This window comes from Carica papaya, chromosome 1 (genome assembly GCF_054855325.1).
Source record: "Carica papaya isolate Zhongbai chromosome 1, ASM5485532v1, whole genome shotgun sequence".
NCBI lineage: Eukaryota > Viridiplantae > Streptophyta > Magnoliopsida > Brassicales > Caricaceae > Carica > Carica papaya.
The window spans coordinates 27727256-27744737 of NC_142309.1; the positions used below are offsets into that span (position 1 = coordinate 27727256).

The 17482-nt window shown below is 36.3% G+C and overlaps 1 protein-coding gene across 3 annotated transcripts; it reads left to right on the top strand.

Moving 5' to 3' along the window:
* Positions 1-712: 712 nt before the first annotated feature.
* Positions 713-17429, top strand: COP8 (Proteasome component (PCI) domain protein). Of its 3 annotated transcripts, none has more exons than XM_022040644.2 (14): positions 713-954; positions 1048-1199; positions 1609-1712; positions 1849-1909; positions 2214-2306; positions 2394-2494; positions 11271-11379; positions 11467-11511; positions 11724-11792; positions 11896-11987; positions 12085-12127; positions 12931-12990; positions 16993-17052; positions 17166-17429. In XM_022040644.2, exons 1-14 carry the CDS (start codon positions 825-827, stop codon positions 17238-17240), a joined length of 1194 nt encoding a protein of 397 aa, XP_021896336.2. In that variant the 5' UTR covers positions 713-824; the 3' UTR covers positions 17241-17429. The 3 variants fall into 3 exon arrangements, with proteins under 3 accessions (XP_021896336.2, XP_088063837.1, XP_088063835.1); XM_088207711.1 differs by having other exon boundaries at positions 841-982; positions 1048-1236; XM_088207709.1 differs by having other exon boundaries at positions 841-982.
* The last annotated feature ends 53 nt before the right edge of the window (positions 17430-17482 follow it).

Sequence of the window (17482 nt, forward strand, 5' to 3'; positions counted from 1 at the left end):
TTTTTTTTAAATAATAAATATATTTATAGAAAAAAAAATTTATTTGAATATACATATTATATTATGACAGATAAATATAAACACTATATATTTAAATAATTTAAGTGCATTCAGTTATTCTCGTCTATTTTAGTATTCGTGATTTTTTATCTGTAATTTTTATATTTTTAGTATTTTTTAATATTTAATGTTATTATTTTAATATGTATAAAAATAATTTTATTACTAATTTTAATTTTTTGTTATATATATTTGTTTTAGAAATAGAATATATTTAATGAATTTTTATTTTTTTTTACAATTCTTTCATAAATCATTAGTTTAAACTTTTGTTTTGATATTATTTTTACTATTTAAATATATTTAAATTATTTATGGTACATAACATATTATTTACACAAATTTATTTCTTAAAATTTGAGACTATTTGAAATATTTTATTTTAGAAGTTTATTTATAATTTTTTTAGAAGATAACCTTCATAATTCAAATTATTTAACATGTAAATATAATCGTAATTTTTACATTTAGTGTTTAATATATAATTAAAAATTAATTGATATGTTAATTATATAGTTATAAGTTTTATATTACAAATTATTAAAAAATTAAAAGATAGTCAATTTAGATTGGATATGGAAGGCCACCGGTGCTCTTTGATGACGTGTCTCTCCTGGATTTGGAAAGGAAATTTGATTTATAAAAAGGTACCGTGGCTCCCAACGGGAGGAACAGCCGGGCTGCGAGGGCTGCTGCGAAATTCTGAACTCAGCGTTTAGGGTTCTGATTGGGGACAAAAATCAAAAATCCAAAAGGTCTCGGCAATGGAAAGTGCATTCGCGAGCGCTTCGGTGATCTCGGACCAAAGGCAAAAGATCGAACAGTACAAGCACATACTTTCCTCCGTGCTTTCATCCAACGACATAGTTCAAGCAAAGAAGTTCATTGATCACAGTATTCCTTCTCGAAACCGTTCACTTAGGTTTGCTCTATTTACTGGATTTTTATCGGTGTCTTCTTCATGTTAATTAAGTGATTTTCTTTCAGTGTTATCCGACGATGTCCCGTTGGTGGTGTCGCGGCAGCTTTTACAGACTTTTGCTCAAGAGTTAGGGAGATTGGAGCCGGAAACCCAAAAGGAGATTGCCCATTATACCCTCTCTCAGATTCAGCCTCGCGTTGTTTCCTTCGAGGAACAGGTTCGTTTTGGATGATGAGTCGTTGCTCGGGGCTGTGGTTAGTTTCTATTTTTTTTGAAAAAACTATGGGATGTGGTTGGTTTTCTAATTTGCAGAAACGTAGAAGTTCTCACATTAGATATGATTCTTAAGGAAGGGATTCTAGGTGTGGCTCCTAGTTAACTTTCCATTATTTTAACACAATTTCTTCTAGATTACACCCTGTATTCTTTTTGCAATCAGATGGTTTTTATAAATTTCCAGCAATGTTTTCAATGAAATTAATGGAAAAGGTAATTGAACTCATGTAGAACTTCCCTTTTGTCTAAGATAATAATGATGCAGTGCATTTCAGCTGGTCAGCGGTTGTAATCTTTTGGTAGGATATGTTAGTATTCAATTTGAGATGCAAATTATTTGTGAGTTTCAGGTGCTAATAATTAGAGAAAAGCTTGCTGGTTTGTATGAGTCGGAACAGCAGTGGTCAAAAGCAGCTCAGATGCTTAGTGGAATTGATTTAGACTCCGGAATGAGGTCTGGTAGTCTCATATTTAGTTTGCTTGTGGGAGCAGGTTTACTGCAATATTTTGATAAATTCAAAATATATTTCAAAAAAAGATTTTGATAAATTCATTTTGATTGTATGTGGAATTTTTGCAATGTCCATCAGGGCAATAGATGATACATTCAGGTTGTCAAAATGTGTGCAGATTGCTCGCCTGTATCTTGAGGTATTTACTTTCTTATCAAAATATTGTTAGTGGACTGGGGAGTATAATCTGTTATCTCTGAAAATAAAAATTGGCTCTACTCTTTTGCATTTAATTTAGATTCTAATCTTCAACCTGAAAAAGGGATTACCTAGCAATGCCGTGTGGGGTCTTTGTCTGTGGATTGCATCCTCTGGGATGTTGATGCTGATGACTCTTGGCGGAATATGCTGTGGATATCCCCATACATTATGTTCTATTTTTCTTTTCAAGTTTTGATTAATAATCGTCTGTATAACTGACTTCTTCATTTGTGCATTTATAGGATGATGATGCTGCTAACGCTGAAGCTTTTATAAATAAAGCTTCATTCTTAGTCAGCAACAGTCATCATGAAGTATTGAATTTACAGTACAAGGTATGGCAATTTCTGACAGATGACATCTGTATTAGGTCCTGGAAACCTGCTTGCTTATGAATTTAATCCTTATTTTCTTCTTGTCAGGTTTGTTATGCTAGGATTTTGGATTTAAAAAGGAAGTTCCTAGAAGCAGCACTACGATATTATGACATATCTCAAATTGAAAAGCGCCAGATTGGGGATGAGTATGTACATGTTATTCCTATATTCTGTTTATCCAACTTTTTGGATCTAAAGAGTCCAAAAATCATTGTTGAAAATATTCTGCAAAATGAAAAGAATTCTTAATCTGTCTTTGCAAATTACCCTCATATTCTACTTGTGATTGATGTAGATAGCCCAGGCAAAGGCTTGGAAAGTGATAACAAGTAGAGAGTGAAAAAAAGAAAGGAAAAAAAAAGATCATAATAAATAGTATGCTATCATCTGGATGTCCGGCCCAGACAAAAGAAAGTCTTCTTTCTTCAAATATATTATTCTTGTTCTTTCCTCTAAAATATACTTAGCTATATGCAATGGCCTCTTTTTTTTGTGAAAGTGAAAAGTGGAATTTTATGGAATAGAATTGAAGGGGTGTTGCTCAATTACAAAACATTTGTACACAAAGGTAGAATTCACTCATTTATCAAGATTTAATGACTTATGATTTTTATCTCATATTGTTTTTATATTTATAGAATCCCTAAGGTTAATATTAGAAGTAAAGATAAAAACAAAAATTCTGAATTTAAATGTCTTAGTAATACATAAAATCTAGCAAGGACCACTTGGATAGGAATGGTATTATTGTTCCATCATATTATGTTGGAGAAGATGTAAGGGAACATCCTTATTGTATTTACCATTTCACCATAATCATAGTTGTTTGCCTCTTTCACCCTCTTTTCTATGAGTGGTCCTAGGATCCAATCCCCTCCATGTAACACAACCTACGGCCCTTTGCATGTCAGTCTCATCTTGCAAAACCACATCTATTCATTTTTTAGCACCAAACAACTCTAGATATTGTTTCTTTTAAGATCTCTGTAACTAATTAATGTAGTAAGCCCTTGCAGTTCCAGATTCACCCTCTTTTCTATGAGTGGTCCTTGGATACAATCCCTTCCATATAACACAACCCACAGCCCTTTGCATCTCTTTCTCATCTTGTAAAACCACACATATTCATTTTTTAGCATCAAAGTATTCTAGCTATTGTTTCCTTTAAGATCTCTGTAACCAATTAATGTGGTAAGCCCTTGCAGTTCCTGATTCACTTTCTTTTCCTTTCTAGGTTTTGGGAGAAATGACAACCCCTATATCTATCCTTGACAGACCCATTTGCATGCAATTAAGTTTTTTGATCAAGTCATTTAGGTCTGTAGATTCCTATAATGTATTGGCTTAACAGCTATGGAGTTATCATCATGAACTTTTTTATAATGGCAACAGGAGGGTACAAAACACTAATGGCCATCATGGAAACAGGTAAAAGACCATAACTGAGTCCTTTGCTTCCACATCTACCACCTGTATGCAAAGATTCAGGCGTAAAAACTAGATAAGGATGTGCATTAGGGGCTAGAAGAGGAATCCAGGGAGGCTGATCAAAGTCGTTAGAAAGATGTTTAGAATGACTGGGAAGAGAATCAACTCCATCTATTGCTAAAAAATCTGTTTGAACAGCAATATCTTCAATAAAGCTGCAGATGTTGTTTCTCAAGTTTGCATATCTTTAATAGAGTCGCACACGCTATCTCTCAGGTTTATATGTCCCTCCTTACTTTTTCCATGAGTACATGCTTTTGCATGAAAGCATAGCTAAGCCCCTCCAGAGCAACCTCTAACTAGTTTGATCAGTCTTTGTTTATCTTTTACTACTTCATGTTCGAATTTATCAATCATTATTAATCCTGTGTTGATATTCTGGCTAGTGAATACAGTGCTTGTACTTCCAGGACACTTTGTTACCACCCATAAGATAGAACAATCTGTAGTGGATTTACATAAGAAGCAATAGGAGCCAGATCAACATATGTAAAGAACATATGGGACTTTTAAGAACGAGAGTAGACAAGGGAAAAAAAGGCTTTAAAAGCTTTAGGATCTAACTGGTCACTAGGCTGTTATGAATGAAGAAATCAATGGCCACAAAAAATAGTTGGAGGCCAAAAACACAAACTATACTCGGAAGTAGATAATATGAGGAACTTGACCTTGAATGATGGAAGATTCAATTTATATGGTAGCATGTAGGACCAATCTGAAACAATATGAAATAATGAGTATGAGTGGTATTGATTAAGTGCTGAAAGTTGTTTTATGTAGTAACGCCAATTTTTTTTATGGAGTATGTGGGCAAGAGGATTGATGAATCTTATTGATGCAGAATGTGTTAGTACTAGGTTTCTTAAATAAATTAGCAATTGCAATTGTATTAAATTGAAAATCATTATGTTATTTTAGGAGTCTACTATTGTACTATTCAAGAGTATTCTTATGGTTTTAGTAATTTAGGGTTTTATTCTTCTTAGAATTAGGAGTTTACTCTTATGAAATGGGGTGTTAATTGGGTGGTGGAGGGTGACTTTAATATGGTGTTGAAGAGGAGTGAAAGATCTGGGGACCAATTTTCGGTTGTTGAGGAGTTTAAAAATAACATCAAAGGATTGAATCTGATGGATTTGCCATTATCCGGTGGTTGTTGGACATGGTCCAAGGATAGAAGCAACCCATCTTTTTCTAGAGTTGACATTTTTTTGTGTATGCAGATTTCATTGTTCAACTCATAGGATTGACTCAGAAAGTGCTGCAGAGAACAACTTATGATCACTTTCCTATATGCATTGTTTATGATAGAATTGACTGGAGCCTAGTTCCGTTTAGAATTGATAATAAGTGGTTGGAAGTTGAGAGTTTCAGAAGCATGATAGAGAAAAAGTAGAAAGAGATTGAGATTCGTGGCAAAGCTAGTTTTAGGGTGGTTTGCAAACTGAGACTATTGAAAGAGGAGATAAAACCATTCCGGCTAGCATAGCAAAGAAACTTGAAAACATTCAATGCAGATTTCTTCGGGGTGATGTGGAGGGGAATAGAAAATATCATTTAATAAGATGGGAGGAGGTAAAGAAACTATTGTGGGAGGGGGGGGGGGGGGGAGGGGGGCTTGGTTTAAGGTCCATTAGAGAACTCAATAATGCTCTTCACGGAAAATGGTTATGGAGATTTCTTATGGAGGAGGAGAGGCTGTGGAGGAGGGTCGTGCATGCAAGCTGGGGGGAATTGGGAGAAGGAGAGGGGAAGAAGGGGTAGATTCAAACCGCATGGGAGGAGTTGTTGGAAGAAAATCAGGGATGACAACAATGTTTTCATGGGCTGTGTGGGGGTGGCAGCTTGGAAATGGTGAGGATATTAGTTTTTGGGAGGATGAATGGATGGGTAGTTTTAAACTTAAAGATCATTTCAAAAGAATTTTTGAGATTGCTAGTGATAAAGAGGTGAGGGTGAAGGACATGTATGAAAATATGGGAAAAGGGAAGACTTGGAATGTGAAAGTTACAAGGAATCTGCAGGATTGGGAAATTAATGAATATTGCAACTTGCTGTTGACTTTGGACAGCATGAAGGTGAAAGAAGCAAGGGATAAGAGAGTATGGAAGCCTGATGAGAAAATTAGTTTTTCTGTGAAATCGATGTACAATCTTCTTGACACAAATGCTGGAAATGCTATCAGTTCAGATCCCTTCAAACAGATATGGAAAAGTGGGATTCCTCCTAGGATGACTTTTTTTACGTGGGAAGCCGCTAATGAATGCATTTTGACTATTTGATATATTGAAAAGAAGAGGTAACACCATGGTTAATAGATGCTATATGTGCAAATTCGACGAGGAGACCTGCAACCATCTACTTTTGTGGTATCCGATGACCGACAACATTTGGAACACTGTTTTGGGTCTGCTGGGATTAAGTTGGGTTATGGCTGAAAATGTGAGTAAACAATTGTGGGGGTGGACAGTGTATTGTAAGAAGAAAAAACATTTGTTCCTTATTCCATTAACTATATTTTGGGTTGTGTGGAAGGAAAGAAATGTAAGAGTTTTTGAGGGCATAGAAACTAATATTACAGAAATTAAAGATGGGTGGATCTATACTTTTGGTTCTATTTTGTTAAATCATGACATCAAAGATTGGGATGATTTTGGTTAGGTCATGGACCACAATAGAATTGTAATATATACTTTGTACATGGGCGATACCCTCTTGGTACCTTTATGAATAACATTTTTTATCTGATATTTCAAAAAAAAAAAAAAAGAAAGAAGAGATAAAAAAGTGGACCAAAGAGGAAGGGAGGAAAGAAGCGGAGAGAACGAACAAGATCATCCAAGAAATGGATGACATCAACAGGGAAGAGGGGGAACAACATACTTCGGAGGAGGTTAGAGCAAGAAGAGAAGGTTTGAGGGTTGACTTGGCTTACAGAATGAGGATAAATGAGATCTCATGGAGACAAAAATCGAGAGAGAAGTGGATAAAAGAAGGGGATAGAAACACCAAATATTTTTACTGCTTGGCTAGCCATAAGAGGAGATGTAACTGTGTCGAAGAATTAACTGTGGACAATTGTACTATCAAGGGTAACAAAGATGTGAGAGAAGAAGCCACAAATTTCTTTTCTAAGCTATATTGTGATGATTTTGGTAAAAGACCAAGACTTGATAACCTGTAGTTTGAGATGATAGATGAGGTTGCCAGATTCGGTGTTGAGAAGGAATTCACGAAAGAAGAGATTAAAGAGCCTCTCATGGATTGTCATGATGACAAGGCCCAATGTCCCGATGGGTTCAACATGAGTTTTCTGTAGGAATTTCAGCATGTGATTAAGAATGATCTGGTTGACGTGTCTAGAGAGTTTCATAATGCAGGGTCATTTTTGATGTCTCTAAATTCCACTTTTTTGGTCCTTATTGCTAATAAAAAAGGGGGTGAAAACATAAAAGACTTCAGACCGATTAGTTTGGTTTGCATCTGCAAGCTAATTTTCAAAGTCCTTTCCAAAAGATTGGCGAGTTTTCTGGGGTTGATTATTGGGAAATACTAGCATGTTTTTGTGGAAGAGAGACAAATTATGGATACAATGATAGTGGCCAATGAGATCGTGGACGATTTTAGTAAGCAACAATAGGGAGGAGATTCTATGCAAGTTAGACATGAAAAAAAGCATACAATCATGTGAGTTGGGACTTTATGAATTATATGTTGAGTAGGCTTGGCTTTGGATGGAGGTGGAGAAATTGGATTCGGATGTGCATATCTACAACCTCATTTGTTGTGATGATCAATGGTGACCCTTCCCAGTTTTTCAAGGCGTCTAGTGGTTTTAGATATGACCCTCTATCGCCCTGCTCTTCATTATTGTTAAGGAAGTCTTGAATAAAATAATTGCTAAAGCGAATGAACTGGATCTCTTGGGAGGAGTGTGGGTGGGAAGAAGAAATCAGGAAGTGGAAGTCTTTCATCAGTTTTTTGCGAATAATACATCAATCTTTTATAAACTGGAGGAGGGGTTGATCTTGAGACTTAGTTGTATTCTGTTGTGTTTTCAAGTGGTTTCTGACTTTTACATAAACTTGAATAAATCAGAAATGGTCAGCTTAGGTGGTTGGGATAGCGATGAGTCCCTTGCGAGTCTACTAGGGTGTAAAATGACAAAGTTTCCTGTCAAGTATTTGGGTCTTCTCTTGGGTGCTAAATATAAGAATTTAGGGACTTGGGACTCGGTGATCGAGACTTTTGAAAGGAGATTAGCTTGCTGGAAGAAGAACTTTTTTTTAAAGGAGGTCGACTTACTCTTATAAAAAAATCTACTTATCTATTATTTGTCTTCCCTTACTATTCCAATGAAAATTGGAGAGGCTTTGGAAAGAATGCAATGATGTTTCCTTTAGGGTGATGCTAAGAGCATGAAGAAATATCACTTGGTGAAGTGGGAGGACGTGAGGAGGCCGGTGAGGTTTCTGCTCGTTGGTCGAGATGAATATGATTTTGCAAGGTAAATGGTTGTGGAAATATTTTAAGGGGGATGATAGTTTGTGGAAAAGAATGGTCGATGCTTGTTGAGGGAGATGAATGGATAATGAGTCCTGGTGCTCATTGCTCTCATGGCTCCAGTTTGTGGAGGGGGATTGGTTTGAACAATGGAAAACTCACTTGTAATGTCAAGTGACAGGTGGGGGGGGGTGATAAAATTCGTTTTTGGATCAATGAGTGGATTGGTAATTGGAAAGCTTAAAGATTAGTATTCACAAATTTTTGCTATCACCAAGAGTAAAAGTTATTATGATGGAGAAGGTTTATGGTGGCGGAGGTGGGGGTGTTGGGGAGGTGTAGAATGTGGAAGTGGAGCAGAATTTGAATGATTGGAAGGGTGGAGAATATGAAGCTTTGTTGTAGTTACTCTCATGTTCATAGGACCTCAAGTAGGGATGTAGTATTGTGGAAACTAAAACAAGATGTACTATTTATTGTGAAATCCTTTTATAATACGTTGATGAATACTAGTGATCAAGCTTGCCAACTATTTTCTTATAAATAGGTTTGGAAGGTCCATGCTCCATCTAAAATCACTTTTTTTGCATGGGAAGCAGGAAGGGAGTACACTTTGACCATTGATAATCTTATGAGAATGGGCAGAGTTATGGTGAATGCATGCTACTTATGTAAAAATGTGGCTGAGACTTGTAACCATCTTCTTCTATGGTATCCTATGGTTTAGTACTTATGGTCTATGGTGTATAGTCTTCTGGGTATTACATGGGTGGAAGCGGGCTTGGTTAAGGAGGAAATTTGGGCATGGGGGGAATTTGTAAAAAGAAGAAATGTATTAGACTTATTCCTTTGTCTATTTTTTGTGTGGCTTGGAAAGAAAGAAATCAGAAGGCTTTTAAAGGGGTAGAGAGTGACATTCCCATTAAGTACCTTGGTTTGCTGGTGGGTTCCAAATTCAAGGAAGGGAGTGTCTGGGATCCTGTGATCGACATGTTTGAGTGCAGATTGGTCGGGTGGAAGAGTAGATTCCTGTCTGAGGGGGGTAGATTAACTCTAATAAAAAGTATGTTGGCTTACCGATTTATTATCTCTTTGCCTTGACTATTCCCGTGAAAATTGCCAGAAGATTGGAATATATCCGGTGTCATTTTTTGTGGGGGGATGAAGAAGGGAGGAGAAGGTATCATCTTGTGAAGTGGGAAGATGTGAAGCTGTCGGTTGACTATAGGGGGATTGGACTTGAGCGCTCTTGTTGAAATGAACATTGCCTTACATGGAAAGTGGATATGGAGGTATTGGTGTGATGACAATGTGCTACGGAACAGAGTTATTGATACTCGGTGGTAGGGTGTGGAATGTGATTGTGAACAAGGACCTTAACAATTGGAAGGTTAATGAATATGAGACAATAATCCATTTATTACCTTTCGTTCAAGCAAGTGATGAGAGAAACTGCATCATGTGGAAGTTGACGAAAAATGGTAGCTTCTCTTTTAAGTCCTACTATCATTATTTGGTAGGCAACTGGAGGGAGGGGGTGCAAAGGTTGCCAGCTAGCCAGATTTGGAAAGTTCAAGCTCTGTCTAGAATTGCTTTCTTTGCTTGGGAAACAAGGAGGGAATGCATCTTAATGATTGATAATCTCATGAGAAGAGATAGAACTATGATAAATGGTTGCTATCTATGTAAAAAAGACTCGGAATCTTGCAGTGATATTCTCCTCTGGTGTTCTGTGGTTTTTGAGTTTTCACCCTTATGGTGTATAATCTGATTGGCAACAAGTGGGTGATTGCTGGGTTGGTAAGGAGGAACTTTGGGCTCAGAAGGAGTTATGTGAAAAGAAACCTCATTTAATGCTTATCCCTTTTAACGAATTTTGGGTTATTTGTTAAGAGCATAACAGTAGGGATTTGGAAGGTGTAGAGGGTGACATGACAAGAATTAGGGTAGATGATTGAACTTTTTTGGTTCGGTTATATTAGGTCATGACATGTATAGGTGAGATGATTTTGGGAATGTCGTAGATACCATTACTAAATTGTAAATGTTTTTGTACATGGGTGGGTACCCCCTTAGTGTCTATTGATAAATTTTCTACACTTCTTATTTCAAAAAAAAAAAATATTTGTCTCTATTTTTTTTGAGGCACATGTATAAGGTTGAGGATTCTGGATATGTCATTGATAGTCTTACCGGATTGTAAATATCTTTTGTAAACAAGTTGCACTCCCTTGGTGCAATAGTTTTGATGTACTCTTTGTACTTTTTATCTAAAAAAAAATCGTTGCTCTATTTTCTGTATTAAGTGGCTCATTTAGTTCTTAAAAGTGACTATAGAAGTAGAAATAAGCATTCTTAATTTTCTAGGTTGTTATTTTTCTATTTAACTAATTTACTTATTCTCTTCTTAAATAAAAAGTATATATATTTTTTAAAATACTTACATTAACAATATATATAATATGGTATATCATGATATTATGTACATTTTAATGAATTTGTTTAATAATTACAATTGATTATCTATCTGCAACAACATTTTATCCAAGCATGTAGTTACTTATTTTTAAATGGAAATAACTTGCTTTTAAGTAACTTAAAAGTATCTTGCTGTTTTAAGCATTTTTTTTTTCAGCAATTCCACATAATCTATACAACTATGTAGAAACCTATGCTTTTATATCCCAATAGATGTTTTGCTCTCCTCCAAATTCACTGGATATCCTTGAGTGCCAAAGGCAGTGTGAACTCTGTTTTCTTTAATGCTTTTTCTCTTTTCTACTTCTACACACACCCAAAGAAACATAGTTAAAAATATATTTTGTGGATTATGTTCTCCCTTCCACATCTTTTACCAATGCTGGTACATGCTAGATGTTCTTGGATGAAATTATTGATGCTTTGCTATAATTGACTGCTATAATCTACTAGAGAAATTGACGAAGATGCTCTGGAGCAAGCTCTATCTGCTGCTGTGACATGTACCATTTTGGCTGCTGCTGGCCCTCAGCGTTCTCGTGTTCTTGCCACTCTGTACAAAGTAAATTTTCTTTCTTGGTGGAAGGTAATTTGAGAGTTTCATCTGCATAGTCAACTCAATGTGCTGATGTGTTGGGATATGGTTCAGGACGAACGATGTTCAAAATTGAAAATCTATCCTATATTGCAGAAGGTTCTCTCTCTCTCTCTCTCTCTCTCTCTCTCTCTCTCTCTCTCTCTCTCTCTCTCTCTCTGTGGGGCATACACACGGCATCTGACATCTGCATTCTCGACAATGCCTGCACCCACACTTGTGTGCAAATTAACCCTGCATTTGTTTTAGCTACACTCATCGACCCTTTTTTCCATCTTGGTAGTTGATGTTGTGGTACTGTGGGTTGCCAGGTGTATCTAGAGAGGATTTTGAGAAAACCAGAAATCGATGCTTTTTCTGAAGAACTGAAACCACATCAGGTTGTAATAATTTTCCCTTTCAGTCCACAGGCAGCGTATCCAGAATTTATGTTTTCTTATTCCAAGGCATAATGGATATATGTCACCTTTTTCTTTCGAGCAGAAAGCGCTTCTGCCTGACAATTTTACCGTTCTGGATCGTGCCATGATTGAGCATAATCTTTTGAGTGCAAGCAAGCTTTACACAAATATAAGGTTTAATATCTTATGTAGCTTACTATCTTTCATCTATTCACTTTACTGATGTGACTGTTTATTTCTTCTGAACTTACTCATTTCAATATTGGCGTAGTTTTGATGAGTTGGGCACTTTGCTGGGTATTGCTCCTCAAAAGGTACAATTCTAACTGATACAGTGTTGCATCCTCATCAAGTGTATTTATTTATTATCTCAAACATGTAGCCCTCGTGAAGTTCTATTCTATTTTATTATAATGAGATATCAAGCATCATCCTTGGGGGGTTTTGCATGCATTGTGTTTCTCAGACTTCTGTTTTTGTAAATCTTGTGTTCCTCTATGTTGATTAATGCGGATTTGTTAGATGTAGGAAAATGCTAAACTTAAACTCGAGTTCACAATATTAATTGTGAGCTCAAGTGTCTTTTGGCCTTTTTTTAAAGAATAACAGTTTGGAAATCATAATATAACAGTTAAAAATTTAGTGCTTACAACTAATGATATAAGCTCATGCATTATAGAAGGTCCTCTTCTGTATTGGCATGTTCCTCAACACTTTCTCTTCAGCTTCATCATAAACTTGTATGCAATTCAGACTCACGAGTCACTGTGGTGAAGCTTATTCTGCTTTGTGGTTGTTTAGGGTCTGGTTAGTTTTAGAAAATCTTTTAACAAAATATTAGCAAAAGTTGTTGCTTTTCTAAATAAAGAGATATATGGTTTAGCTGATTAGAATTGAAACATTTTGGTAGAAACTATTTTGTTAATATATAACAATTTCAATGGAAAATTGTTTGAAAATCAAAATATGAAGTGGCATAGAAAATTTTTATAAAATTCTTTGGTTTGTTTTTTGTTATTCATCCTTTCTTCTGTTCCCTCCTTCCATATTGATATTACATCTGTCAACTCAAAGATTTGAACATTGACTTTAAACAGTTGTTCACATTCTTTTTCAGGCTGAGAAGATAGCGTCAAGAATGATTTACGAGGATAGAATGAGGGGTTCAATTGATCAGGTATATAGTTATTGTTTACAGGATTCTATTGACTTTCAACAACTCAAAGATTTGTTGATCAGTTTTGAGGAAACCGTGAAACTTTAATTTTTGTTTCCATTTTTGTGTTAATTATTTAATTATTTTTTGTGAAACTTTGAGTGGAGGATACCTTGTTCTTAATTATGTGTTTTAGCATTCTTTCTCCAATGAATCTTCTTTTATCAAAAATTATTTCAATGATTATCTAGAGACAAGTAGAATTTTTTTTTTTTGAGAAATAAGAGACAAGTAGCAATTTTATATCATTAGTCAGGAGCTGACTTGCATATTTTGTCTTTTTTGACAGCTAAAGTTTCAATAGAAATTCTGCTTGTTTCCTTTTTAATCTATTGCAACTTTGAAATTAGGTTACAAGAGCTTTGGTGCTTCATCATTTAATTCCACTAGGACAAGTATTTGTTAAAAATGTCTGCTTCTTCCTTGCCTCAAAACAAGTCCCTGATCCTTCTTCTCCTTCCTTGCCATATCTGTCTGAGATCTCGTTTCTTGATCTATCCAAAAATTGACTATCATTGCTTCTTGTGACCGCCCTTGGCTGGTGTTCACGTACTTGGGAGTCTTCAACCGCCCCCGATGATATCCTATCTGTGCTTGAGTGAGTCTAGAAGGATGCCTGCTTCTTCTTCATCAGCTACTCTCTCTTCATCGCCACATGTGGAGCACTTTTCTCATTGGCACCCTTGGCTCCCTTCTTGTTGTTTCTACTGTTGTTGCACTCCGGTTTCTTTTCGACTTCTTTTGGGAAGACCCTCTTATCCTCTTCAGCTGTCACCTAAACGACTAACTGCTTTTACTCGCTCTGTTCCTTGCCTCCCTTTTGGCTCTCTGGTTCACTGCTTGCTTCTGTACCTTGGCCTTGGGACTTGCCATCAACCTTCTCATCTATGTGGTTCATCCTGTGTTGAGAAACTCTAATAGATTGTTTCTTGACGAGGAGGAAGTTGCCTCCGGAGGCTCAATCTTTGATTGTGGGTGACATGTTTTGGGACGAAGATGTGTTCTGGGGATTTGGAGAAATTAGGGTTTAGGGTGACGATTGCTGATCATGAGAATAGATGCTCGAAAAGGAAAACAGATGAGAGAAGATGAGGGTTGGGTAGAATTTTAGGGCTCACCAAAATAATTGCCTGTATTATTTTTTTTAATTTGTAACCAGTCCACATCTAATTTGTTAACGTCACTTTAGATGCTACGTGATATTTGACGTGACATTCACTAGTACATAGACAATAAAAAAGTGTCACGTGTCGTCAAATTTGACACGTGACCCCAAACTTAGTGGCGGTAACTATCGTTAACAGGAAAGGACTTAATTGAAATTTTTTTAAAAGTATAAAGAATAATTTAACTGAAAATTGAGACAAACTAATTCGAACAAAATTAATAGTACAGAGACCAAAACATTATTTTAGCTTAGTATGTGATTTTGATGAATAGTATGGATTCGTTGATAGAGAATCCAATGATCTCCTAGAGTTTAAAGTACTCAAGAAACTTTTTGAGATATATTTTTTTCTGCATATCTTATTCAGATTACTATTATGTTTTATACAAGAAAACATAACTTCTTCCAAGAATAATAAACTCCCTACTAGGAAACAATTATCATCATATTAAAAACTACTTTCACACTTATCCTCTATACTGATTTGAAGGAGCTCTTAGGTTCATTGCATTCAAGATTTGATGCTGCTAAAGAAATAGTGAATCTAGAGCTGGCTGGTTTTGCTGGGGATGTTGTGGATGTTATCGAGAAAATTGATTCTTCATATTCAGAAGAGCAGAAAATGGTAGAGGATTTCCTAGTTCTTGCTCAAATTAGAGATGACCTGTTCTCAGTTTCTTGCTAAATGTGAAAAGCATTATCCAAGATTTAACTGAGAAAAGACAACAATGTCAGACAGGAATGGTGAAGTGGTTGTTCACATGAATGCTCTTTACACGTTGCACTAGGTTATTGATGTTCCATAAGGAAAGCAAACCAATTGATGAGATATCACTTCATAAATTTAAGAAATGTTTAGACAGCATTGCTGCTGTTAGAATGAGTTGGGTGCCTACCTTCAGGTCTGCTGATTCGGGTTCCCATTATCCTCTATATCAGAGACTTGATGCTCAATCAAAATTGCAAGAACAGACCTGTGTGTCTTCTCTTCATGAGACAGGTTGGTGCAGTTCTACGGGGGCTGCTGATCGGAATGACCAACCTTCCAGAGAGGGTTCTATGTTTCCGGATGAAAAGTCACTAACACGGAAATCTCAGTTTGATTTTCTTTCAGAAGAGCAGCGGTTTCATCTAGGTGGAGGCAGTTACGCGGGGAAGTTATTGAATGATTCTGGTAGTACTTCACCGAAAGAGCAGCAACAACATCTAGTTGGATTATTTAATAAGCCGGAGCATAATCTAGATGTATCTGATTTAGTAATCTGTAGGATATGCGAGGAAGGTGTTACTATTGCTCATATGGATTCCCATTCTTATATATGTGCATATGCAGATGCGTGTGAACTAAATTGTATAGATGTAAATGAACACCCCTCAAAACTTAAGCGTATATCCTCCCATTGGAAGCCCTGAAATTTTAAGGATACAAAGTACGAACTCTGCTATGACACCAGATGGTTATTCTCCCAAGATAAATGAGCAGCGAAATAAAGGGGTTGAAGGAATGTTTGAAGAATGACCAACCTTCCAGAGTGTGTTGTATGTTTCCGGATGAAAAGTCACTGACACAGAAATCTCAATGGATGTATCTGATTCAGTAATCTGTAGGATATGTGAGGAAAGTGTTCCCGTTGCTCATCTGGACTCCCATTCTTATATATGCACATATACAGATAAGTGTGAAGTAAATTGTGTAGATGTAAATGAACGCCTTTCAAAACTTGAGGAATTACTGAACAGATTATCGAGTCCTGAAACTTGAGCCCTTATCCTCCCACTGGAAGCCCTGAAATTCTAGAAACCACCTTTAAACTTATCGTAATAACTATTTATATCATCAAATAAAACTCAGATAGCTAATTAAAATAGCAAAAGTTCTGTTCTAGCAGTCTTGTGTCATATGAGCCATGCTTCAATCATTTCCAGTAGCCGTGTGGCTCATAACACCATCACAAAGGAGGGCAGGCCTCCAAGGCTGAGGAAAGTGGATATAGGACCCACTCCCAGAGGTAACAAAGGCAAGTTTTTTGACAATTTGGATTAGCTTCCTTTGGGAGTCTTGAGAAGAAAACTCGGTACATTGGAGAAGAGGTGAAGAAACAAAATATGGAATATAATAATGATTATTTGCAGAATGCAGAATGGCAAGGACGTCATTAGTAGTATGTCCAATACTATTCTCATGGTGAAGCTCCATTTAAACAGCAAAAAGATGAAAACAAGAACAAAACCGAAAACAATTTAAAAAGCAACTAAATATATCTGAAAAACCATAATATCAACCCGCAAAAAGAAAAAAAATCGCATTACCTCTTTAACCAAGTCTGAAACTTTTACTAACTTCAATGTTGTCTCCATAAGCAGGTGGAAGATTTTTGTACTTTGAGAGGTTTTTAGTTTGCAACGAACTTGAGAGAACTAAAAAATGATGATTTATTTGATCTGAGGTGATGATAAAAAGAGTAAACTTGTTGGAGTTATTGTTGTCCTAATGAATGTCACGTATTATTGAAGACTTGTCTGTTGTGTTCTCTTTCTTTCTCCTTCCCCCGCCCGCGGTTTGGGCAGTGGGCTTTGGCCTTTCCCTCGACTTGGTGCCTTTTCTTTCCTTAAATAGGATAGTCAACCCCAGGACTGTTAAGGTAATAAGCCTGCTGGAGGTGACGGCTAGGCTTAGAAATCTCAATATCAGTCTGTAGCTGTCTGCCTAGGTTATAAGTTATCCAAGTAAAATGAGAGAAAAGAGACCTGCATTTTTATTCCTCTGTATTACTACCACACGATTTTCATTTCAGGTGGAAGCTGTGATACATTTTGAAGATGACACTGAGGAGCTGCAACAATGGGATCAGCAGGTATTTTCTGCAAATTTTATTGGGACAATATCTAGGAAGAAGTTTACGGAATTGTGTGTTTTGAGCTTAAGTTTACATCTAGTGGCTCCTAACTTTGGCATTTGATTTGCCAGATCGTTGGCTTGTGTCAGGCTCTCAATGATATCCTAGATGGAATGGCAAAGAAGGGATTACCAATTCCTGTCTGAGTGACGCATAGTTGGGTGTTCGTTTAGTCAATGAAAAGTTAACTGTCCAGCCCCTTTCAGACTATTTGTGCAATTTTGTGTAATGCTCGCATCTCGCAATAGTCAATTGCATGCAGATTGTATTTCTCTGTATCCAATTTTCAGATTAGTTATATTTCTTTCAGTAACAAAGCTCTGGCAACTTGTCTAGGACCGAGTTTGAGCAGCAGCAGCGGACATTAATTCAATTTCTTTAGTTGAAA